This window comes from Paramormyrops kingsleyae, chromosome 11, assembly GCF_048594095.1.
Source record: "Paramormyrops kingsleyae isolate MSU_618 chromosome 11, PKINGS_0.4, whole genome shotgun sequence".
Taxonomy (NCBI): domain Eukaryota; kingdom Metazoa; phylum Chordata; class Actinopteri; order Osteoglossiformes; family Mormyridae; genus Paramormyrops; species Paramormyrops kingsleyae.
This window is the reverse complement of record NC_132807.1, coordinates 7,152,963-7,178,443: the sequence shown is the minus strand read 5'-3', so window position 1 is coordinate 7,178,443 and position 25,481 is coordinate 7,152,963. Positions and strand designations below refer to the sequence as shown.

The window sequence follows — 25,481 nt, the reverse complement described above, 5'->3', positions numbered from 1 at the left end:
CGTGCATGCTGCCGGCTCCGGAGCATTCTGGGTCCGACTAAAAATTAAGCCCCAAATTAACTGGCCCTGCAGCCACAGTTTCCTGTGACGATCGGGAGGACGCTATGGATGCAGAGAGCAGGGGGCAAATAACGCCAAGCAGACAAAGCGAAAAGGCTGAACATGGTAGTGGGGAGAAAGCTCCCTGCAGGCGTGTTAAATCTGCGTACGCTGGCACGCTTAACGACACTCTGCGAGACGGGCAGATGGACAAATAAACAGAGAGAGTATTATGTGCTCTTACTGCTTTTTAGCTGAATTCTTTTATATGTTCCCACTTGGCAAATGTACATGTCCAGATGTTTAATTGGAAACTCCAGATATTGAAAATATCAAAAATAAAACAGATGAGTCAAATCATGCCTAACCTAAAGCAAAACTTAATATGCTTTTAAAGGCCTTTCCAATTATAATTAAATCACAGTCTCTCAAGAAAATGAGGATTACAGGCTTTGCTATTAACCACTAGAATTAAGCTCCTGCTTATGAACCCAGATCACGCTTCAGCGGATGTTTCAAGCCTTTGTTTTAGATGATTCCCCTGGAGGGTCCAAGAGAACCAGTACATGGTCCTACTGAGCAGAAAGGGACCCAGGATTCCCGAAGGTCCAAAGGTGTTGGGGAACCATCTACTTCCAGCTCAGAAGTCCTGTCCCAACCTCCAGAGAGGTGAAAGCCTTGTTTTGTCATGAAGTCCTGAATAATACGCCATAATCTGAAGCCCATCTGTTTTTAACCAAATGTTATAATGATGTGGTATTGAAAAAAAATTCTGTGCCCAGCCACATGACAAAAACAGTATCTGGAAAGGAACCTCCCTAGCAGCATGAAACTGGTTATGCTGAACAGAATAGGTGGCAACCATAAAACCAGCCACGCCAGGCTTCACAGAATGCGGTATGTACTTATTTCTCAGTGCATCTACTTAGTAACCCCAAAATTACAGGCTGCCCCAGAATCTCGCACAGCTCCAGTCTTCATTTTCACACCGACTGTTTTAAATTCCCAGCCCATAAAATGATTCTTAATATGGGGTCTAAAGAACACATTATACTCTGTCTGAGTACAGGATGCCTGTGATTTAAAGATATCTCTCATGGTGCCTGGAAGCCTCATGAGGAAAAATATGTACATCTTGCAAAGAATGCAGGAACTCCGCTTGGAAAAGCAAGGTCGTCATCGCATGCGAGGGGCTGTCGTGGACCCGTGCGGCCAGGCCTTGGTAACGATAAAGATGGGTTTGGACTGTTTTAGAGGCTAATGCTTCTCATATGATGGGGGATGATTCTATCTGTCAAGGAAGAAAAGAAGAGAATGACTTCAGGCATCACCGAATGTGATTTAAAGCATTTTCGCTGTTTGCTGTGGACTTCCCATGCCGATTACAAAGAAGTCTCTGTGCAAGTGATTTAATGTGACCCGCACAGAGCCTCTCCTAAAACTCTCTGCTGCACAAATGTATTCCCACCCTATCTTTATGCGCTCAAGTAATGCTACATAAAAGGGTAATTATTCCCCATAGGCAAACGTTTACAGCCGGATCAGGTCCGCGATTGAGCGAAAGCTTTAGCTAATGCTGAAAATGACCGTGAACCAGACACCACTTTCCTACAGAACTGTTCCACAGGTTTATAAATGCCTCAAGTAAATCCAGTAAAAGTATCAAAATCTTGAAATAATGTCTCAAACTGTTTTGTCGCCATGAGTGTCCACAGTTAATATACTGTTAAAGGCAAAACGAAAATTATACTGTTAGAAGTCATTTATATGTTAGCATACTTCAGCCACTGAGAAGTTATTTCAGATGATGTGTGTTTTGTAGCATGTGAGGCTGTGCAGTATTGGGGTGGCTCAGTGGGGGGCACTGTCACCTCACACTTCTAGGCATGAGGGTTCGAATGCTGCCTCTGCTCTGAGGGGGGGGGGGGGGACCTGAATGTTCTGTGGTCTTATTCCACGGTCCAAAGAGAGACAGTGAGCATGTTTTTGTGTGGCACCCAGCTTTGTGCCCTCTGTTGCCTGGGACAGACTCTGAGGCACCAGCAACCCTGACAGGCTGAACAATGGATAGGTATGACAGTATTATTCAATGACAAATGGTACAGTAAATCATAAAATTTGATATTAATGTTTTAAATTCACCATCCATACTATAAATCCAGATTCATGAGTCATGGTGATCCTACAGCCTATCCCTATGGGCAAACTCCACAGACAGACCAAGGGAGGGTATCCAAACTCCCAGCCCTGGAGGTATGAAGCAGCAATACCACTGTGCACTGAGCCACTGAGCTGCCAGACAGATTGGTGTGTCAAAATGTGCCAAGCTGCCAAGACTCATATCTCTGTGTAATTCCACACGATCCCCATTGCAATATCACTTCTTCAAACAGGCACAATATAGACATCTATGTGGGAAGCATATGTGGGGAAAAGCAGGATTCTCCAAAGCCTTCCCAATTAGGAAAGATCTGTCCGTTTATCAACGGGGAACAAATCACAGATGACAAGTCACGTGGTCTGGAAGTTAATTAAAACCAGCAGGCAGCCACCTTAGTGGGTCTGCTGAAAATTGGGCTGCGCACATTTACAATAGCTGCCCTATGGCCCGTCTGATGACAAAGACAAATTGCTGCATTCCGAATGTGGCATTTGGCTCCCTCCTCACGACAGAAGCAGAGCCGCCATGCGGCGACGTCACAACGACAATGCCCTCAGCGATGACATCGCCAACAAGCAACAGAAATTAGCATGAAGGACTTGTCCTGGAATTACCTCCAGCTGGAGAGCTTTTCTCAGACTATGCGAACAGTAAAGCGTGTCATTCCACTGATTAATCAAGTATAACTAGTTAACTGGTTCCAGGGGTATGGATAACATCAAAACCAGAAGTGTTCCCAACACTCTGAAACTAGCTGCTTACTGGCACTGTGCACTGAACATCGCGGCATGTGGGGAGCCCTGTGCACCTCACGTCTCCTAAAGCAGCCCCTTCGTGTGGCTGGGCCTGTGACATCACCAGCACCGAGGAAGCCCTCATCAGCATCGAGCCACAAGGGAGATTTCGACTAACTGATAGGGGCCAGCATCCACCTTGGCGGAGGAAGTCAGGTGACCGGCCCTTGCACCTGTTTCTCATTCCCGAATTTTCCCAGGAAAGCGTTCTGTGTCCTGTTTTGCTTTTTTTTCCTACTCAGTTCTTCCCTGCCAAGACGGCGAGTGTGTTTATTCCAAAGTATTTCCTTTGTTGTACAGTTCCGCCATCCCCCCAATTTTTTGTTCAGAACAGGGGATTCCCCCGAATGAAGCCCCAGTCCGTTTCATCTTTCGTTCTGTCATCCAGATGCACCAGCTTTCCCACGCTAAATAATTTAGCGACCCAAATGGACGAGTGGTGAGAACTCAAGTCTGCTGAACCCCCATATTTATTTGTTTTGGATGATTTCTTCTGATTTACTGGCATGGCGTAGCCTAATTACAAAACAAATTTCATCGTATAACTACAGGGGACACAAACTCCAGCAAGAGACATTCTTAATCGTGTTCCCTCCCAAGGCATGCTGATAATGTAGTGAACTGTTACACCTTACTGGTTACACCAAGACCTCCAACAATCAAAGGGCCCTAACTAACAACAGCTGACCACTGGCTCCCATTCATGACTATCGTACCACCATTACACAGTCTGCAATCTTCACACACTCCCAGAAACGTTAGCCTTGTTGTTCTGGCATTATGGTCTGGTGGTAGAGCGACACAGAGATGGATCTCAGGGAGAGTATTTCAAGTATAGAACAGTAGGGCTCCTCAAAACCCTAAACCAGTAGGCAGTTAGATCCAAGCCCATGCTTGCCCTTAATCACTGCCATGTTCTGCCCAGTTAGGATGGCAAAACTCCAAAAGAGCCTGAAACTACCCATGGAAACCCCCTTTCCTGGATCCAGTATCCCGCCTTTAGTCCAACACGTTTGATTTTCCGCTGTTCCACTCATATTAGCCGAAAACGGCCCTGACGTTTCACCTATTTTGAGTGAAATTCTCCCTGACGTTTCATTTGAAATGTTTGAAAACGAAGACGCCCGTTTCTGTGAAACATCAGCAGAATCCACACACCACACAACCCACCAAATTCTGCCAATTTCAGCTCCTGACACCGGCGGTAAGACTTTGACCACATCGTAGTACTAGGCGGTTTGTCTGTTTTTATGTAGCTGAATCACTCAGGTCAGATTTATGATTCATTGGGGTAATTCAGAAGCCTGTCTGATGCTGAGTGCATGACACAATAATTACTTTATTAAAGGAACAATATATCACAGCACAGAGGCCAATGATAAGTGTATTTTAATTCCCTTTGTAAATTGAACACATCAGGGATACATTTGTCCAGTTGTTCGCTTTGCTCTATGAATCATTTGAAAAGGAGTTTGAAAACACCAAAGGACCAACGATATGACCTAGTAAGCATCTGCGGTTGACGGCCAGCCCAGGCCAATCTGTTTGGTTTCACTGACTCACCATGAGTTCTTGAAAAACATCCCGTAGCAACCTGAATTTGCACTATTCACATTTTATGGAGTTCCCTGGCTGGTTTTTATTCCATATGTTTCACATCAAACGGCTCACTGAAATCGGGGCACTAATTTAACTGGACATATTTTGACTGAATGCCAGCTCATTGGACACAGCTTGAGCAGACACCGTCAAAATAGCAGCAGTTCAATTGATAGTTAGCTTTACAGGACACAGTTTGATTGGTCACTATTTTAACTCACATGGTTTGATTGGCTACTTATTTTGAGTGGGACGTTTGACTGTTGCGGACAGGATGGGCATAGATATTTGCACCATGGAGACAGGCCTACCTGTGCAGCCCGTCGAGCCTTTCCTCACGGAGTAGCCCCGGTCGCAGTGGCATATGAACGAGCCCTTCGTGTTTTCACAGTTCCCATTCAAGCAGATGTTGGGATTGAGATTGCACTCGTCGACATCTTAAAAAACAAAGAGAGGAGTGACAGGTTTTCACATTTCATCCATTTTCACCTAAAAATAAAGAGCAAATAAATGTCTGTCTGCTATATGCCTGAAAGGACTGTCATATACTTATCAAACAACAGTCTTACTTATCAAACAACACGCACCACTTACATTGCCATATCTTTATTGAACAAATAGTTTAAACAAGTAGGCTCATTGATGGAAAAACTATTTGAATTCTTACATTTATTAACTAGAGAAAACTCCTTTGTTGGTAATAGTCTCAGTCTCTCTGTAGCTGCTGACTAGAACTGTAAGATTTTGCACGCGTTTTGGTCTCTGTTCCTGTGTAGTTTTGGGATGTCTCGAACAGCCTGCTTCAGATCACGCCACAACATTTCAACTGGAATGAGGTCAGGACTTTCTAAAATACTGTACGTAACTTCTTCTGTTTGATCCACTCTGTTGCTGATTTACCCCTGTGTTTTGGATCATCGTCGTCTCGCACGACCCAGTTTCGTTTGAGATGTATGTCACAGGCAAGCACCCTGCTGTAGAATTTCTTGATACAACTTGGAATTCTTCGGTCCCTCAATGCTTGCAAGCTGTTCAGCTCCCCAGGCAGTTAAATAGTGTCACACCATATACCCTCCCCACCATGCTTCACAGATGGGATGCAGTTTAAGTCTGTATACGCAGTGTTACATTTACTAAAAGCTTCCACTTTTGCTTTACCTCTCCACAGATCTTAGTTTCTGGAGTGCTCCGGAGCGTCCAGGTGGTCTGTAGCACACTTCAGGCACCCAAAAATCTTGGTGTTTGAGATATCTACAGATCCCTAACCATCACCCGAGGATTCATTGTCACCTGTGAGAGACCGCAGTGTGCCCTTACCCTGAAATGCCCTTGCATCCTTGCATGCCTGATCCCACAGACAGTAGCAATGGGCCCTACTTTCTTCATTTTGCAAAGTATTTGCTATGTTTGGTCAAATGAAGCGTCATGAACCATTTGCTGTATTTTCTGACCCCACTAGATGGTGCTCTGTGTTCAAAGAAGGGCTCAAAGCCCCAAAGCAAACCAACAGCTATTTGCCAGAGCTAGTGGAGGTCCAATTACTTTTGTAACCATTTACAGGCTTCAATAACTCTTCTCCTGAGGTCCTCTGAAATCATTTTTAATCATGCCATATTGCTCTTGAGCAGAACTGTGTTGTGAGGAGCAGGTAATTGGCACTGTGCAGTGTTTCCATGTGAGAGGGCAGTTCAAACCCACATCTGGATTAACTGGAACACCTGACTTTCAAGAGGTCATTATCCTTGAGTCTTTTTCCATCGATGACTTAGGCTGATAAAATTAGCTTTATATTACAATGTTGCTAATTATGACTCACATGAAGATCATGCCATATTTCAGGCAGGCAGAAACACAGACCTCACTTTTCACACACAGATATATGTTTGAATCGACAATCATGAGCTAATAACAGCAACAACAGCAATAATAATAATAATAATAATAATAATAATAATAATAACATAATTTAACACAATAATAATAAAATAATATTAAGACAATAAATAAAAAATATTTCACAGAAACAATTACAGAATAAATTACCCAGACAGGTCTTCATGTCATCCGAGGACATGAACCCATCAAAGCATAGGCACTGGTATTCTCCAGGGATGTTTGTGCACTGGCCTCCATGGCAGATGTCTGGACTGTCTTCACATTCATCGATATCTGGAGAGAAAACAGGCTATAAAGGCTCTAACTCAGCACCAGAAAAGCAAGTACCACTTCAGTGTGCCACTGTGGCCGTTTGAAACTTTGAAACCAGTTTCAATTCTGGAATTCGTAAACTTTTTTTCGGACCATGGTAAACCTCGGATACAGGGGTCCCACTGTAATAATTTAATTCTGATTAGCTAACTGTGAATATTATGACCAGCCATTATGACATATAATTCTTACCATATTTTGATGTACAGATTAATCATTTCACATTGCAATCTTTCTTAAAATCTCTTGCATGCCTGTGCGCATGAGGAGGCCCACAGCACTATCTTGATAACAGTAAAATACTGAGCCATTTACTTAACACCAGGTTTTTGTTGGTCAGTAGCACAATCGCTTTCCGCTGCCACAAGATAGCAATGTGCCAACAATGCCCCTGACTCCGCCTCATAGTAAGACTGACACGCCCACTGGCACTCAGACTGGCGCAAATACATATGCTACTTAAATGACAATTGCGTCGGGATCATGCCAGCAAAAACACTCGCCACATACCCAGCGGTGCTTTATGCCGGATGCAAAATAGTGCCCAGTCTCTCTTTTTAAAACAATTACTAATCTTTTATGCATACCGTGAAATGTTAAAGGACTGTCAGTGAGTAATCATGCCAGCCATGAAGCTAACGGATATAACGATTCGTCTTCGGTGCTGGTGACCAGCTCCAGCATCTTCTCTCCAGTCAGAATGGGTCTGACAGTTGGACTTGCTAACTGCCATTCATCAAGGTCTGATGTGGTTTCCTTTACAGATGTTAGCCTATTATAGATGTAAGCCTAAAACTGCTGTAACTAAGCCTGCTGTACGATATTATATCAATTCATGTGGTTAACCTAAAATAGGTCAAACACTTAGACTGAAATGATTAACAAAGCCAAACTGACATTTAATGATGCCATATACTATACTTGATCTACTGAAAGATTCTACTGTATGTTTGATTGCCCAGAGACAGAAATGTTTTAGATTTTGTTTTATTGGGCATGAAATAATGACATTCCTGGATGGGTGGAACATTTAGCCCACTGTCATACTAGCTAATGAACCATGAAACGATATAATTATGCTCATGTGTTTTCATACTGGCTGGTAGCCAATGACATGTTTTAATACTGGAGGGTACCCAATAGCATGCTTTAATTCTGGCAGGTAACTAATGGCGACTTTTAATACTGGCAGGTAACCAATAGTGTGTTTTAATTCTTGCCCCTTTCATGCTCTTTACTGCTCATGACAATCCATCTGTCAAGCTCATGACTTTCTTGGGAAAAGGCTGAAATGTAAACAGATCTTTAGAAATCATCCAGCAGTTATCTCCTGAAAGGTATAAATTAAAATGGAGTTCGACTTCCAGGTAACGGTAGCAATCCGGTCTTGTCAGGTGATTGAATAGTGGTTCCCAACAGCATGCACTGCAGCACATGTTGTAGGTGACTAAGCCCAGTTGTCTGGCAAGGCGTTTCTGTCGGAGGGTGGAGGTCTTAAGCGGAGGTCCTCACCTGTGCAGCTCCTGTGATCCGGCATTAAGGCGTAGCCGCTGTGGCAGCTGCACTCGTAGCTGCCCTCTGAGTTGGTGCAGAAGTTATCACAGCCGCCATTTTGGATGGTGCACTCGTCAACGTCTGCAAATGCAGCCGCACGTCACACAGCCAGCCCAGCGTGCACATACGCGTGCGGCAATCCTCCCTGGGCCCAGTGAGGCGCTTACCCACGCAGGACAGCCTGTCCTCTGTAGATTTGTAGCCCATGTTGCATGAGCACTGGTAACCACCAATCACGTTCACACACTGGCCATTCCTGCACAGCTTGTCACTTAGTTCACACTCATTGATATCTGGACGGGACATAAAAAGAACCACTTTAACTTTCAGCAGCTGGAAATTATTATTTTTTTTTGCATTTACTCACACTGATTTGGCAATAGATTCACATGAGCTGCATAAAACCATCCGGTGCCGTAATTTCATTCAGATGCATGTTGCCTAGTCAAAGTGAGCGTTTTTCAAAAGTGATCCACTGATATATTGGTATTGCGTGGGTGTTACACTCACAGGGGAGACCCCAGAGGGCGGGTGAGTCCTGAACAACAATAATCATAATAAACCCAAAACAGTGCAGGGCTGTCGTAGCATAGCTTGCATGGATGCTCAGTATTTCACCAAGAAAGATTCTTCTTTAATGCTATATTTAATTCCATGATATGCATCTCTGGTCTGCTCTGGAGTCGGTCTATTTGTCTTTTCATGCGGGGAAGCTATGACAGACTCTGGAGAGAAGAAGGTTGGTCTCCATGGCCGGTTTCCACCAGCCGCCCAGCAGAACATGTACTCTGACGGCTCTTCGCTACCCAGGGGTCAGTCTGCCTAAACACTTGGGGGCCGTGGGTCAAGCCCCCCTTCGCAGTACAAATGTGAGGATAATCCCATCTAATACGGTTGTTAAGCTTTCACTCTAAATTGTAGCAAACTGGACTGTAAACTGAGCTGCTGGCAGAATTTGACCGCAATACAACATGCACACAAAGCCACTGACCAAAGCCATCGCTATTTATCTGTCTGCACATTAATCACAGACTGTTTACAAGGGCGCTATGTTACTGTTAACCACATCCAGCGTATTACCATTGATATATATACTGTAAAAAGGTTTATCAACAATATCCTGTAAAAAACAGCAAATATTAGAAATTTAGAGATTAATAGTTATGGCATATATTCATTAGCCAGTCATTCCTTTTTGAAAATGTTTTATATGGCAATATAAAATCAGAATTAAAGTCTGGGGGGGCGCGATACATAAAAGTAGCATGTGACCAGGTGCGTTTCGTAGCATAACGTAGGGTGGCCACGTTGATGGGATCCCAAGTCTATTAATGTGAACTGACATCCTGTCCTTAGCAGCACAGACACGAGCCTCTGAGCTCAGGACGCCCTCAGGGACATGGCGTGGTTTGGCACCAGGCAGAAACCCATGCTCGGGGCAGTTCTGCTCCCAGCCTGGTTTCTGCAATCTGGACCAGTACTGTTATTTCATTGCTTAGCCAACGCCTTTATCCAAAGCAGCTTACAATTTTTTTTTTATTTATACAGCTGAACGTTTTTCCTGGAGGAAGTCAGATCCAGGATGAAGCGAGAGGGCATGACGGTCTATGACTCGAACCGGCAACCAATTAGAAACTTCAGGTTAAAATGTTGTTACTCGTTGTGCTGTACCAACACTCCACACCAGCCAAAGGTATTGTTTTTTCTAGCATTAAAATCCCTATGTACGTTCAGTCAGTCGAGCCCAGTTCTTCCACACAGATGAAATCCCAGACATCCCCCATTCTCACCCAGACAGGCAGACCCATCCAGGGCGATCTCATGGCCCTCGGGGCAGACACAGGTGAAGCTGCCCTCAGTGTTGACGCACTCCCCACCTCGGCACAGCAACGGATTCCTCTCGCACTCATCGATGTCTGCAAAGGAGACACACACGTCCGCCCGGGTGCACGAGTGAGAGGTCGAGGGCATGTTGACGAATTTAAAAAAATGAAATCTCGAATAGCAGCACTCAAGAAGGAAAAGTAAGCATGAAGATCTATAAATAAATAAACTCCCATTTTTGCAGATGGGGGAGACATAAAAAGAAATAATTGCACATTAAAATACTTGAGGAGGCCCAGTAAATGATGGCTTCTGGGACCAGCCAGCACCCGACTCGCTCCTACAGCTGGAAATACAGTGAGTATTTAAATCACACCGCCCCGATTCCCATAAAGTCGATTCTACATGTTGCACAGCCTTTAAAGGAAATTGGCCCAACAGCCTTCCAAGCGGAGTTCAGTTACGAGCATAGCCAGCTTCTCCTCACGCAGTTCATTTGTAACCCTTAAAATATCTGTGGTTATGACATAGCTGTGCCTGAAACTCCAGGAGCGAGTTGAGTGAGGCTTCCCCTTCCTGTAGGAAACGAGCTTCCCTCCGCAGAAGCCGGCCCAGGAGCGGCTCCTAGGTCGCCCGTCGCCGACACCCACCCATGCAGTTCTTCATCATCATGAAGCCGCTCTCGTAGCCAGAGAAGCACTCGCACTCAAAGTCCCCCGCCGTGTTGACGCAGGTGCCCTGGCCGCAGAGGTCGGGCGAGATCCGACACTCGTCGATGTCTGCAGGGACAGGGGACATTTTCACGAAAAAATTGAGCACTGTGTGAGATATGAGACAGCAACTACTCAATGGCAACTTCAGACTCAAAGGCCATCCAGGGAGTGCTGGGGGGGGGTGGATATTTACCAGTGCAGTTCCTTTCATCCGAATCCAGGGCAAATCCGCTATCGCACTTGCATCTGAAGCTGCCGATGGTGTTCCGGCATTTTCCGTTGGTGCACAGGCTGTGGATCATCTTGCACTCATTGATATCTAGGGGGTGACAACAGGAACGTGAGTGAACCCCGACTGGAGAGGCGCCCGCTAGGTGCGTAAGGCGGCGGAGTGGCACCTTTCAGGAAGGGCTTCCCGTTGATGAAGTCGCCCCTGTGGGAGAAGCCAGGGCCACGGGGGCAGAGCTGGCTGAACTCGGGGCTGCCCTTCTCAGGGCACTCGTCGCACTCGGGACCCCAGGCCACGCCCACTGAGCAGCAGCAGGCGTCCACACGGTGCCGGCCTGGGATGGAGGCGCCACAGCGCTCGTCCTCGTGGCTCAGGTAACACAGCTCAGTGCGTAAGTCTGCGGGGCACGGACACACACATATGTACACACACATGTATATATTCATATCTTTGTGGGGACTGTCCATTCATTTCTATGGGAAAAACCCTAATCCCAGCAATGACAACCTTAACCCCTACCCAACCCTATCCTTAACCATAAGTAACCAAAAGAAAAGACAAGACTATTTAGTTTTCAATTGCAGTTACAGATTTTTATAAAATTGAGTTTCCGGAAAAATTACTGGAAAAATGTCCCCAAAATATCTTTATGACATTGTGGGGACATTAGCAAGGTATACATGCCCACCCACCCACCCACACACACACACACACACACACACACACACACACACACACACACACACACACACACACACACACACACACACACACACACACACACACCACACACACACACACACAAGCGAGACTCTCAAATCACTGACAGCAGTCAGACAGCCAAAGAATTACATCTTCAAGCCCAAATAAAGCGTCTTACGAATGACATTCAGAGACAAACAGCATAATACACACGCTAAGCATTATGGTCCATCGCCCTAACGAGGGAGTACACTGGCAAGACTTGGGGCTACGTACCAATACATGTTCTACCAGTGGCATCCACTGTCATCCCACTGGGACACTGGCAAACAAAAGATCCCACGGTATTTACACACTTTCCGTTGATGCAAACTCCAGGAAACACTTCACACTCATTCACATCTATCACCGGAAAAAAAAGTTAAGAACACACCCTAACAGCACTATCCACAGCACTAACATGGCCAATGCCTGAATATGCACATACTTAGTCCTTTTAGAAACATACCAGGTTACTCTAAATGCAATGTGTAAACCCCTACATCGATGGGTTTAATATGAAGCAACATGTGCAGTACATTATCTAAAAATACAGGTGGGTCCCTGGTTAAACACATAATTAAATAATAACACATCGAAATTTAAGAATACCTTCAAGCACATCATATAATTACGCTGTGATCTGTTTATATTGATCAGTTTAACAGCGCGTCATTAACCCCTGGGGGGACAGTAAAACTGAGCTGGGCTGTGGTGGATTTTCTCTCCCGGCTCAGAGCAGCCTTACCTTCACACACTGTCCCTCTAATTCGGGCATGTCCCTTAGGACAAAAGGGATCTGAAAACAGAGGAGAGCCATTTTTTCCACAGCGTCACAATGCCAGCGCCTGCTGACTGAATGGGACGGCCTTACGGTGCGTGGCGACCTCGGTGCCTCGGGCCTCGGCCTCTGCCCTCACCTGCCTCACACTGGCTACACGGGCTGCCCCAGGCCTCCCCCAGCGTGGCGCAGCAGTGAGACTTCAGCGTGGCCCCGTTGATGTTGACCTCGCACCGGCCGTTGATAGCTTTCAGCCAGCACGTGCCTTTGCTCGTTTCTGTCAAGGGAAGACAGTTCTGCCCATTCAGAAAGGAAATATATACGTATTTTGTCTGTGCTGCAAAGTTTTGAGCGAGTTCACAATCAGGCCATCATATTTTACAAAAAAAAAATCATTACTGTCGGGAGCTACAGATGCTAAGCAGACATGGATACCTATTTACAGTTTGTTTTTACTGAATCAATTAACATTAACTGTCTCACTGAAGGCTGCCACCATGCCGGCCCACCCGGAATTAGAAGCTGAAACATTCTGGGCCCGTGCAGTTTCCATATAAATCTACACGGTAGCATTTAAGTAAATGAAATAATTTCAGTGATTGCAGTTTACCAGATATATCAAACACATGCCCAACCCCAAAATAAACAAATTTGCATGACACTTCTGAGCTGTCGAATTACATCGTTTGTTTTAATGACCCTCTCAGATGGTCTGCTGTCTGCCGCCTGTGTTGTTGTGGTCGACGTAACCATGTGCTCTGGAGGTAATTATGCAAATTAAACGTATTTATGCCACTGCACACAAAGCTGCCGTTCCTTAATCATTTACAACACAAGCCCGGCCTTGCCAGAAAATAATCACCACATCCCTTCCCACAGGAGCTCGACGTAACCTCACACGCAGCCTTGTCGGGTTTGTCCTTGCTGTTACCACACACGGAGACTTTAGCTATTACCCCACGCATAGCTTTTTCCGGTACTGCTGTTCCATACATAGATTCCTCCTCACTACTTTGCCAGGTCCAACTTACCGACACACAGAAGGCCAGAGCCGTCTAGAATACTGCCTGACGAGCACTGGCAAAAGAAGGACCCCGCCGTGTTCCTGCACTCAGCGTTCACGCAAGGCTTGGACTCGCATTCATTGATGTCTGTGGGGAGAACCTCAACGTCAGGAGAAGAAGGAGCTGGTTTCCCCGGGAAACGCCATGGCGACACCTCTCACCCTCACACACGTCGGTCTCCGCATTGAAGCTGAAGCCTTTCTGGCAGTGACAGGTGAAGCTGCCAGGGGTATTTCGGCACAGGCCGTTATCACACAGCAACCGGTTGATAGCGCACTCGTCGATATCTGCGAAATGACGCACAAGGGTCCATTAATCACCCGTCACACTAACAACGGGCGAGAGACAGGAGCCGGGAAAGTGGTTCAAAAAACAAAGAACCCACCGAAACAATTTTTGCCGGTTGTGTCGACTTCAAATCCAGTGTTGCAGTTACATTTATAGGTACGTAGCATGTTCTCACAGACGCCATTTTGGCATATGTCAGGGTCCAAAGCGCATTCGTTTATATCTGCAAGGGAACATTATAGAACTTGCGTGTGTTCTGTGAGACATCACGAAAAGGAAAAGAGACATACCCTCCTTACACGTCATGAAATACATTTCATATCGCATTTCACAGAGTGTATTTTATGCAGTGGATTGTGTACTTCATAAGTACGTACCCCTGCCATCAGTACTGCTTCCTATTCCGTGGTTGCACAGTGCCAAAAATTCAGCTGGAAAACACACAAACAACATATTTGCTTTAAAGAACCCTAAACATACACGAACAGTTTGTCCTGAAACGTCAGGTGCTTGAAAACCTTACGTCAGCAGACTAAATACTATGTTATGACCTATTTCTGTTCTTTCTCATTTCACTTATATAACACATAAAACTGGTTCCTTAATGTGGCAGAAGAAAACGTGAAAAGTAGTGTTTAAAAGACATTTGTAGATTAAAACATAAACAAGAATTGCAGATTTCATATTCTAACACTTCAGTTCAATGTCAGAAAGCCGAAAATTATTTCTCCAACAGGCAAATTACAAAGTTGAATACAAAGAATCTCAATTAAAATTTTCACTTTTTAGTCGTTTGTTTTAAGCAGTTGATAAATTTTGTAAATGGTCTAACACTCCAGTCCAGCAAAGAACTGACAACTATAAATACTGCCCGACTTCAGCATTTTCAGATCACTAGGACAGTTTTCTGCAACCAATTAAGCCAAATTACAACTAGTGTAAATAGGGTAAATTAAGCCTTTATTGGGAGTTTTCAAGTTCGGTGTTTTAATGACTTTGGCGGAATGACGCCAACACAGAGTCACCAAAACATATCAGGGCAGCAACACACCGCACCCTGCAGAGCCGGGTGTTAGAACCTGACCTGCAGAAAGCCTGAGCTATCTTAATTATTACATCCGACTGGGGTTTGGCACTAGACAGCTATTTTGCTGTGGTATGTGCATGTAATTGTAGGGCAAGCTAAATCTGCCTCACTCTGCTCTGACTATTGAGGAAAGCTGCTTTTTAACTCCTCTAAACGGAAGAAAAAGGTCTTTCAGATGGAAAGTAGGTCACGTTTAGGCCAGTTTCCACTTAAGAGTTAAGAATTTGTCAGAATGCAACACATTTTTTCATAGACTTCAGTAGCTGTGTACAAACTGCAGACTAATTCAATTCGATTTATTTTCTCCCAACATTGTACCCCCAATCAGCTGAGAGAGAACAAAAAACAATGTGTAATCAGTTTTCGACCAATCAGCATGCAGAGTGCTGGAGGTAAAGATTGATTGGGTATGATAGGACAGCCTATGCATTAATCTGCCCCCCTCCCCCCAAAACACTTCAAATTCATATATATAAACAAACAAGATACACTATGCAAACACAAAAGATAATGGAAAAGAGGAATAAAACCCAGTAGAGAAAAAAACAAAAAAAAAACCTTTTGGGGTCCACGCTCAAGTATGCTCACCACACCATCCAAATGTCAGCAGGAACGTAAATGGTACTCAGCTGGCTTTCCTAACTAACACTCGCCGTCCTGATGCAGTAGGGAGCCATTAACGTCACCAGTTTTGAAGCCACACCTTTCATGATAAAAAGGGACAGAGATTGGCCTCACCTGAGCTCTGTGAGGGACAAGGCTGGCACGGCTCGCCAAAAGCATAGTCAGGGTTGGCACAGCAGCACTCGGACTTGGTCACAGCACCAATAAATGGCTTCACGCACTGTCCCCTCTTGTAACCTCCATAACACGTGCTCCGCATATGTGTGTCTAAGTCAGAGCAGGAGACAAAGGGAAGAGGGACAGTCAAGTGCTCCCATTCAGGAAGAACAACAGGCAGGCAGGAAGTATCCAAGCACTGCCTGAATAATATACTTGCATTGATTAAATGCTAGTTAGAATCACCAGTGAAAAGGACAATCCAATAGCAGAATTCAAGGAAATTATACCAATTAAAGTGTGAAATAATTACCATTATACCTGAATTTCGAAGAGAATTTCCTGCTGAAAAACACAGCTTAAGCTGGTTGCCTAATTAGTGATAGTGGACCAGCTTAAGGTATGTTTTCACATGATGGTTTGATGGTTTAGCTGGACATACCCACTTCTGATGTTCATTCGAGCTGGGTTAGCTTGATAAGCTGGCCATACCAGCATGACCAACTGGTGTCCTACCCAGCTGAACCAACAAAGAGCAGTAAGAACTGGGAAATGACCATCTAAGACCATCTTAGGTCATCTAAGACCATCTTAGACCATCTAAGACTAGCTAAAACAAGTTACCAGCAGAAGGTGGTTTTCAGCTGGTTTTTTCACCCAACACCCAGGCTAGGAGTTTTTTCATGAGATGAATAACGTGCTGGACTTTGGCGTGCTGGACGTAGGGAGACTCACCCACACAGACTCGGCCACCCAGGCCCACGGCCAGGCCTGGCATGCAATCACACCGGAAGGAGCCCGCCGTGTTGACGCACTGGCCATTCATGCATATGCCCTGAGTTTCACACTCGTCGATGTCTAGGGGGAGGACAGATTCTCAGCAAAGCACAAGTATGTTAAACCTCCAGGTCATTGAAAAAACACAAAAAACCACTGAGGGTACCCAAACTTGAAGGAAATTACTATAATTCCACATGGCAATTATTGAGATTTTATAACCTGCAGCCTCCTGACTGCCTTAAGAACATACTAATGTTCTCCATGTCATCCTTGTGAGGTTTAATTTAATTCTTTTTAGCATACCATTGAGCATTTGTAATTCATTAGTCTTTCACCCATCTGTATTTTTCCATGTATCTGGCTTTCCGAAACGGGAAGCCTAGGCCCCAAAGCGATACGACTGCTTTAGTTTTTCCCAAACCGTGAAACCACTGCTACAAACCATTTAAAAGCAGCAGAGGTGAAAGATCCCCCAGCACTTGCTGAGAATGAAGTAACTACTTCAGAATGAATTTGGCTGCTCCGCCTCCCACATAAAGTACCTGAGAAAATACTTTGAGAGACCTGAACTGTAATTATGTCATTTATGTCACACAAAGCAGGAATCTGTTCAAATGAATGAATTAAAATGATACAAAATTATAATCCTTCAGATATTCAACATACAATTGCGTCAATGTTAAGGTTCATTTTTGGGTGAAAATAAAATGTTAATGAGCTTATTCACTAGGTGGTAATTTCCAAACTGTGGGCTGAGGCTTGTGCGCTCTCCCCCGCTAATGACTTTGAGGTGATTTTGGCAAAGGTGTACTTCACTTGTAGAAAGAAAGGAACATTCCGCAGCTTCACTGGAAGAGGAATCAGGCATTTGGGTTCGTACCTAGGCAGTGTCGACCTGTGGAATCCAGTTGGAAGCCAGACTTGCAGATGCATTTGAAGCTGCCATCATCGTTGATGCACATGCCGTTGAGGCAGATGTTGGTGAGGAGACACTCGTCCTGATCTGAAAGGGAATGGCCACTCATGTGTCTGTCACCTTCGACGCTTCACACTTCCCGTGCACGGCATGTTCTTCAGCACGCAGGTGGACTGCTCCAAGCCACCTCCATACAGCTTGAAGGCACCAGCAGCTTCCAGAGACTCGCAAGATCTCTCATCCTCATTTTAAGCTTACAATCAATGTGTTGGATTTAACAAAAGATGCCCAAATAATTTCCATTTCCATTAATTTCCATTTCCATGACCTGCCATTTTCTCAGAACATCAACTAACAATCTCTAGGTGTAGGGTCATATTGCAGCTTAGAGACGTACATTTGTGACCTGGGGGGTGTTTTACAAAGCAGAGTTTCCCAGTTAACTGGATAACTTAAGCCAAACGCGGAAACTGCCCAATAGGACGAGTTAGTGATATCCCTTTTGGACGATCCTTGGACAATCCTTACATTTGGCTTAAGTTATCTGACTAATGAAGAAATCCTGCTTTGTGGAATATCCCTCTAGAGTGAGTAAAGCATATCTTGAGCGCAATAAGGAGGTCAGGAACATCCATGCAAAATGTCAAAGTGCCCCATTATGGGCTAAACAGATGTATACTGGAACAGGAGACCACAATGGTGACTGGTGTCATTTCTCAGCTTCTCTTTCCCACTACTCCCTCTCTATCATCATGACACGTCAGACTGAAGACATTTGCATACCACTGATGCATTACGAAGCATCCCAGAAAGGCAACTCAAAAGATTTCCCTTAAAAGGGATATTTCACCTTGGCAGTTCCTCCTGTCGGTGGTGAGCTCAAAGCCAGCGTTGCACACACAGTGGAAGCTGCCCTCGGTGTTGACACAGCGGCCGTTGTTGCAGATGCGCCCATTGGCCACGCACTCATCCAGATCTGCGTGATGCACATGCTCAGAAAGGCACAACGTATCACATTATCGAGACTCTCAGGTTTATGGTTTATTCCCTCACACTTTTCCTTGGTGGTTCCCTCCAGTCACTAAATCACCTGACCCGGACCCCTGGAACTGGACCCAGCCTCCCCGCTCACCTCGACATTCAGTTCGGGTGACAGTGCTCTGGAAGCCAGCAGGACAGTGGCAGAAGTATGATCCAGCCATGTTGACACACTCGCCGTGCAGGCAGGGGCTCCGCTCACACTCGTCTTCATCTGGACAGCGAGGCAAAGTGGATGTTTGGGAGGCCTGCCCAGATATTAGGCCTACCAAGCGGCCTGAGCAACAGTCTTACAGTCTTACCGACACACTCCCCGCGCCTGTCCAGCTTGAAGCCCATGTTGCATTGGCAACGGTAGCTTCCTGGCGTGGGGACGCACTGGCCGTTGAGACACAGGTTGCGGTACGCCTGGCAGATGTCGGTGATGTTTTGGGTCACAATAACTGCACGACAACATACTGTTATTTATCTCGATGTTAACCATCTGATTGTATCATACTATTGAGAAAAGAAAACAGAAAAGGTTTTATACAACAGTGGTGGGAAAGTTACTCACAAAAGTTATCCATTACAGACAGAGGCAGAAAGTTCAGTCCAGAAAGTAAAAATCCAGATCAAGGTTTTGTTTCAACCAAACAGTTGAGTATAAAGAGTCACAGTCACAGAGTACTCAACTGAAACAAAACCTTGGTCTGGATTTGTATTTTCTGGACTGAACTTTCCTCCTCTGTCTGCAATGTTACTTTTTTGAGTAACTTCTCCAACACCATCATCTTATCAAATGCCTTATAACACAGACTGCACAAACACAAACTAGCATTGCAATGGCTAATGTCGTATTAGATGGACATACTTGGAGGTTCAATTGGAGGAGGAATTGGCATGATAACTGGCGGGACAGGCTGAAACGGCACCGGTTGGGGTTGTGGCTGTAGAGGATAAACCAGGTCTGGCCTGACTGGACCCACGGGACCGACAGGGCCCACGGGACGGACAGGGCCCACGGGACCGACAGGGCCCACGGGACCGACAGGAACAAGCGGAACATGTGGACCAATAGGATCGATGGGCAGGATTTGTAAGCAAAGTTTGTGGTAGTCCTCTGGAATGAGATAAAATAGAATGGAATAGAATAGAATAGTTTTGTTATTGCATAAGTACAACTGTCACTGCACTGGTACAATAAGATTTCGCCTGCAGCTTCCATATTCAACCTTATTTCTGATAATAAATTAAAGGTAGAGCGCAGAGATAAAAAAAGGCAGTAAGTAGCACATAAACAATGAAACAGCATCAGAACCAGCACAAAAAAGCAAACAAATAAACAGCATGAGCAGAAAGTAGGGACAATATAAACAGAGCAAGAAATATAAGCAGAGTAAAGAGTACTGACAGAATGAAGAGTGTAAACAGCATGAAGTGTCCAGCGGCACAGAGCAGAAGGGAGCCTGGGCCTTGGCGGCAGCTCAGGAAAAGCAAGGACAGTCAGCCCACTGCACAGAGAACGGGAAGAATTCACGAAACACATTACTGCAGTCGAAGGGATTAACGGAATGCCAGTAACACTCCCACAGTGTCGCAAGCCAAGACGGCACACAGACCTGTCCCGGGAATGGGGCACATCTCCGGAGCGGAGCCCTCCGACCAGCACCGGCCACTGTCACAGCAGCACTGCATCTTAGTCAGCGGCTGGGAGAGCTGGTTGGCACAGCGACCGCTCAGGATACTGGAGAAGCAGTATCCGGGTCGGCTATCTGTGGAAGGAAGGCCTGTTGGCGTCACTTCAACATGCACTGCGCGGAGGACAGTGTGACATTCGCGTTTGTAACAGCTATTTACTACCTTCCAAACTGATCACAGATCCAGGAAAAGCAGGGAAAAAAAATCAAAACATTGCTAGTAGTGGACTTTGACCCCGCATGTGCTGCATGGGAGACAGATAGAAATGTTTGGCAAAACAACCTTTTTAGAAGGAAAAAAAGCTCATAGTGGACATTCTTTCCAAATAAACATCCTCCTGAGGCTGGGGCCAGTGTGGATCAGCTGGAGATCTCTGACCCAGATTCTCCTCTGTTCTTCCTGAGACCTCATCTCCGCCGCACCTTGACTCCATTCATTTCTGGGGGTTTTCTGTCCTTTGTTTGGGTCGAGATTTTCGACATGTCATTGCTATGGAAGTCAATCCTGATGGCCAACCCCGGTTTCCATATCCAGCCAGTATACCTGGGGCTGGTCCCCTCCCGCACCTCCTAACACATCCACAGGGAGGCGCCTATGCAGCCGTGTGACACAAAGACCAGTCTGACATACCAATAACTCTACTAAACACACTTTTGAGTATTAAAAACACCTTTGATTCTCACATAGTTGTCACAGAAGAAAAAGGCTCCACCTTTCCACGTTTTAATACCTCTTCATCTAGGATGGGGTTATAGTAGAAGATACTACATCACTCTGCCTGGCATGGGGGACGACCTGTCTCTACTGAGCAGAGTGAGCTCTGGTGTCCCCCCAGACCATGATGGGGGAGAACTGGTACACTTCCATAACTTCCATAAGCACAGTGTGACGTCAAGCTAACCGTAACTGACCATTCACAGCTGCTAAAAGAAACAGACCTAAGTTCTTGCTCTGGAGCTTACATCACAAAAGGCAAACGGGGAAAGTAGAGGTCACTGATAAAAGCACAGGGCTGGCATCCCTGTTTGACACTTCCAGGGTTGTGTGGGAACGCCATGGCTGACCACGAGAAACCTTAAGGCTGCTTTGTGTATTACACCATGGCCAACCACCATGTTCACCCCTGTGAGTTGGGCCTTCTGTCTGTTTGTATTTGCACTAGAACATGTTCCCACAGATCTCCAGGAGTATAAAAACCTTACAGAAGAAGCTCATCCAGACTCACCCAGCCCATTTAACCTGAACAAGCTGAAGACATCTTCTGTATTTGCATCACAAAGTCACATATCACCATTTTGTACCGTGTCAGTTCCTCTCAGTGTAATTTCTGCGCCCCCATTGTCACCTGTCATTTTGCCATTGACGGCATCCAAATATGAGGCAAAGAACAGATGGATGGAATCGTACCTATGCACCTGGAGCCATCCGGGGGGGTGTAGTAACCCTGGGGACACTTGCAGAAGTAGCTGCCAACTGTATTGGAACATTCACCAGCAACACAAAGGCCAGGGATGTTGGCACACTCATCGATATCTGCCAGAGGATAAATAAGCATCATTTAAAAACACAAAACACAAGCTAAAGGCTAACAGGACACGGAAGAGATGCTCAAGTAATGTTTCAATAAAGTAAAACACTGAGGTAACACGATCTAAAATGGTTAACGTGAAAAGCCAAGGTACATAGTAATAATCTGGGAAACCATTTCAATGCCACGGCAACAGGAGAACCGGCATATGAAGCTAACGAGAGCTTAAAAAATAAGGCAGATCTGAAACCTCAGCCTTCAGAAATGTTCTAAGATTTTGCTTGTTATTTCTTGGCAAAATGTACCTAAGATTTTTTCCTGCTCATGACAACCGCAAATATGTCTTTTTAGCAAATCAGACTTGTGCTGCCCTGGAATTTGTCACAGAACCTTCTTAACAAGCCAGCGTTCTTTACACTTAAAAAAATCCAGTCAAACAGAACTTTTATTTCTATGTAATTTTAGAGATGCTGAGGTTGCATTTAAAAATGAAAACTCTCACTTCCCTGGCCAAATAAATCTCAAAATATCTTAATGCCATTAAACTGAAAACCACAACATGTATCAATGCCAATTTCAGGTGCAATTTCAACATGCAGGTGGAGAAGCTGGTGGGGTTACTGATGATTTTATAAAGAGATAAAGCAGTTCCTTTATTAGCCATTTGTACAAGTACATTGGAATTCTTCTCTTTGGTGACCCCATCTTGCTCTCTATAGCTTGGGGGTGTCATGGCACAGCTAACATACAGCGCCCATGGAGCTGGGGGTTAAGGGCCTCGCTCAAGGGCCCACAGACATGTGACTCTTCTGCTGGGGCGTGAACCAGCGATCTTCTGTTCACAGGCACAGAGATTTAGCCCACTGAGCCACTCACTTACTTTTAGCAAAGGATAAGATTTGAGAATGTCTTAGCAGAGCACATGGAAATGAACAGCCATCTGAATGCTGTCTGCTCTCACACAATGTTTATAGACCAATCATCTGCTGCCCCCCCCCAAGTCTGCCAGAGGACTCCCCGTCAGGGATCCGGGACTCCTGAGAGGACCTGATGTCACCCTGCGGGACTGGTGAGTGATGGGGGCCAGCACTATGGCACCCCCCCCCCCCCTGCAGCCCACAGCTGGTGTGTGTCAGGGCCCCCGAGCTCTGCTCTCGGGAGTTGCTGTAACGTGGGGAGCGAGAGCATCACAATGGCGGCCATTCCGAGGCTCGTCCCAGCTCATTCTGGGACACTGAGGTAGGGGAACCTCATCCCAGCTCATTCTGGGACACTGAGGTAGGGGAACCTCATCCCAGCTCATTCTGGGACACTGAGGTAGGGGAGCTCGTGCAGAACTAAGCAGCCATTAAAAAATAACAACGTTTATTTTTATTTGTTAAAAAAAAGACCCTGTATTTTATTACATTCAACAGAAAACCTAAAATTTAAATTTTTAGAATTTGAGTCTGTTGAGTCTCACCTTCACATTTCTGTGTGATCTCGTTGAATTTGTGGCCAGCAGGACATTTGCATTCAAAGGATCCCACCGTGTTAATACAGTTTCCCCCCTGACAGAGTCCAGGAATGGCCTGGCATTCGTCCACATCTGCCGAGGAAAAAAAAATATTACGCAATTAAGTTGCATTCAACAAAATGGCTCAGCTGTAAAAAATTACACCACATCACTCTGCCTTAGAGATTAAGGGCCAACCAAAAAAATGTAATGTGTACTAACATGTACAAAACTCACAAAGTGAACACCGATTCTGTTCATTGTCCCGCACTAGAACTAGATAAACAAATCATGGTTAAAATAATGAGAACTTGAATGTTTTTTTTGCCTGAATATCTGTATGGCACCGTGCAGCCGGGCAGCTGACACTCTTCATGAAGTATATTATAAGTGCAGCTGGATGCCTAAAGGCAGCAGTTCGGGGTAAACGCTGACGCTGGTCTGCTCTGAACCGAACACGCAGGCTTGAGGGCCAGGACCCTAGCCGCCGCACCCCCCACTCCTCCCGAAAAACCCCAGGACAGGACCTCAAACCCTGCACAGGTCCCGGCTCAGATCCTGGGCCAGTTTCTGAAGCAGAAAATGATGAAGAGGGCACCAGTAAAGCCTGGCATAGCGAGGGTCCTTTCTGAGGCTGCAGGTGCACTGAGGAGGGTGAACCAGAGGGCAGGCAGAGGAGCTCAATTAAATGGTGGGGTCCCTTCTCACCCCTCCCTCCATCCCTGACATAATTACAGAGTTTGAACAGCTGGAGGAATCGGCGGAGGTGGCCAGAGCGCCTGAGGGGCTGCATTAAGATGGAGATGTCCAGTCCTTTATCTGAAGGACCCACCGCTAAAAGCCATGCAGTGAAGAGGCACCTCAGCAAACTTAAATAGCTTGTCTTGGGTTTAGTAGCAAACAGTGATTCTCCTCGATATCAGAAGACGAACAAAAGACCCAGTGTGTGCGATGAAAGTGCAATGGGAGGCTTCATTTCAGGCTGCTGAGTCCGTTCCTGCAGGGGTTGCTGGGGGCACTGTGTGTCACCAGCCCATAAATAAAGCCCAGCCTGAAGCCATCGGCCAGGAGAGGGAACAGCGGGCTGCCATGACGTTGGCAGCAGTGCACCATGGGTAACCTGTGATTTTGTCAGCTCTGCAATCTGCTTGCGCTTATTTATACAGACTCTTGAGAGCTGTAGGCATGGCTTTCACTCTCACCGTATTAAAAAATGGCTTTTCCCGTCAAGGTAAAAGAGCGCTATTTAATTCCAGATTGCCCCTGTAAAGCATACACATCTAACACAACCTGCATGCCGCCCTCACAGTGTTATTCACGTCTTATAGCAGCTTCCCGACTTCCATCCTCCAAAAAAACACCAGAGAGGAAAAACAGATGTTTATATTCATTTTCTGGCGTCACCCATTAAGGTAACTCTGAAACATGAGGACCCACATCACAGCACACTTTTGCATTAATTGTATAATGCACTCGACAGGAAATTATAAAATTTCAGATCACTGTTAAAGCAATTTCGCTGAAAATGTCCTGAAACTGATGCTCATTGTTAATGGTACAGCCAGTGAAAGATAGAGCCCCGCTCCCCCAAAGATACCTTGACAGGCTCCAGTTCGGTGGTTGGGGATGAAACCTCGACGACAGGGGTGGGGCTGGGCGGGGCACATCTCGCAGGGATGCCCCCAGGCCCGACCCACGGTGGCGCAGCACAGCGTCTTGGTGCAGACGATGCCCGTCAGCTGGCCCTGGCACATCTGGTTGCTGACTGAAGCAAAGCAGGGCCCGGTCCTGTAATCTGTGGAGCAGCAAACATGAGGCCATCATGAGAACGACTGGTTACTTACGCGTCACTTCGCTACCAGCCTGTGGTGGCTAATAAACAATACGGCTTTGCGAGCTGATACGAAAATCAGAGCTCCGACAGGCGGCAATCACCAAGGAAACCTCCCGGTAACTGTGATGCAAACATATGTACAACCAAAACACAGACTGCCAGCACGCACTGCTCACCCACACAGCCCATTTCCATAAAACTGTACTTAAAGTCTCACTATATTTACATTTATTTTCAAGATCATGGGCAGTGTCCCTTAAACAGGTTATGATCTTTGGTAACTGCTATGGATAAGACCATTCATTCACATTACAGTGTAATATACACTGTATATTACAATCTGAATAG

The 25,481-nt window shown here is 45.6% G+C and overlaps 1 protein-coding gene across 3 annotated transcripts in view; it reads right to left on the bottom strand.

The window, feature by feature from the left end:
* The window catches only part of LOC111845071 (fibrillin-1-like), a 66,984-nt gene that overhangs the window by 25,276 nt on the left and 16,227 nt on the right, over nt 1-25,481 (bottom strand). The window contains exons 7-32 of one of the 3 annotated variants that reach the window (XM_072717944.1): nt 24,897-25,094; nt 23,267-23,392; nt 21,684-21,809; nt 20,198-20,350; nt 19,450-19,698; nt 18,899-19,039; nt 18,691-18,810; nt 18,409-18,534; nt 17,523-17,645; nt 16,598-16,720; nt 15,821-15,973; nt 14,373-14,426; nt 14,093-14,218; nt 13,869-13,994; nt 13,675-13,794; nt 12,783-12,920; nt 12,611-12,661; nt 12,100-12,225; nt 11,291-11,518; nt 11,086-11,211; nt 10,830-10,958; nt 10,146-10,271; nt 8,523-8,648; nt 8,314-8,436; nt 6,637-6,762; nt 4,905-5,030 (exon numbers count right to left, since the gene is read on the bottom strand). In XM_072717944.1, coding sequence (XP_072574045.1) covers nt 4,905-5,030; nt 6,637-6,762; nt 8,314-8,436; nt 8,523-8,648; nt 10,146-10,271; nt 10,830-10,958; nt 11,086-11,211; nt 11,291-11,518; nt 12,100-12,225; nt 12,611-12,661; nt 12,783-12,920; nt 13,675-13,794; nt 13,869-13,994; nt 14,093-14,218; nt 14,373-14,426; nt 15,821-15,973; nt 16,598-16,720; nt 17,523-17,645; nt 18,409-18,534; nt 18,691-18,810; nt 18,899-19,039; nt 19,450-19,698; nt 20,198-20,350; nt 21,684-21,809; nt 23,267-23,392; nt 24,897-25,094 — 3,489 coding nt within the window. Of the gene's footprint in view, nt 1-4,904; nt 5,031-6,636; nt 6,763-8,313; nt 8,437-8,522; nt 8,649-10,145; nt 10,272-10,829; nt 10,959-11,085; nt 11,212-11,290; nt 11,519-12,099; nt 12,226-12,610; nt 12,662-12,782; nt 12,921-13,674; nt 13,795-13,868; nt 13,995-14,092; nt 14,252-14,372; nt 14,427-15,820; nt 15,974-16,597; nt 16,721-17,522; nt 17,646-18,408; nt 18,535-18,690; nt 18,811-18,898; nt 19,040-19,449; nt 19,699-20,197; nt 20,351-21,683; nt 21,810-23,266; nt 23,393-24,896; nt 25,095-25,481 lie in introns of those variants that run through there. The other 2 variants (XM_072717945.1, XM_072717946.1) reach the window with 2 other exon arrangements.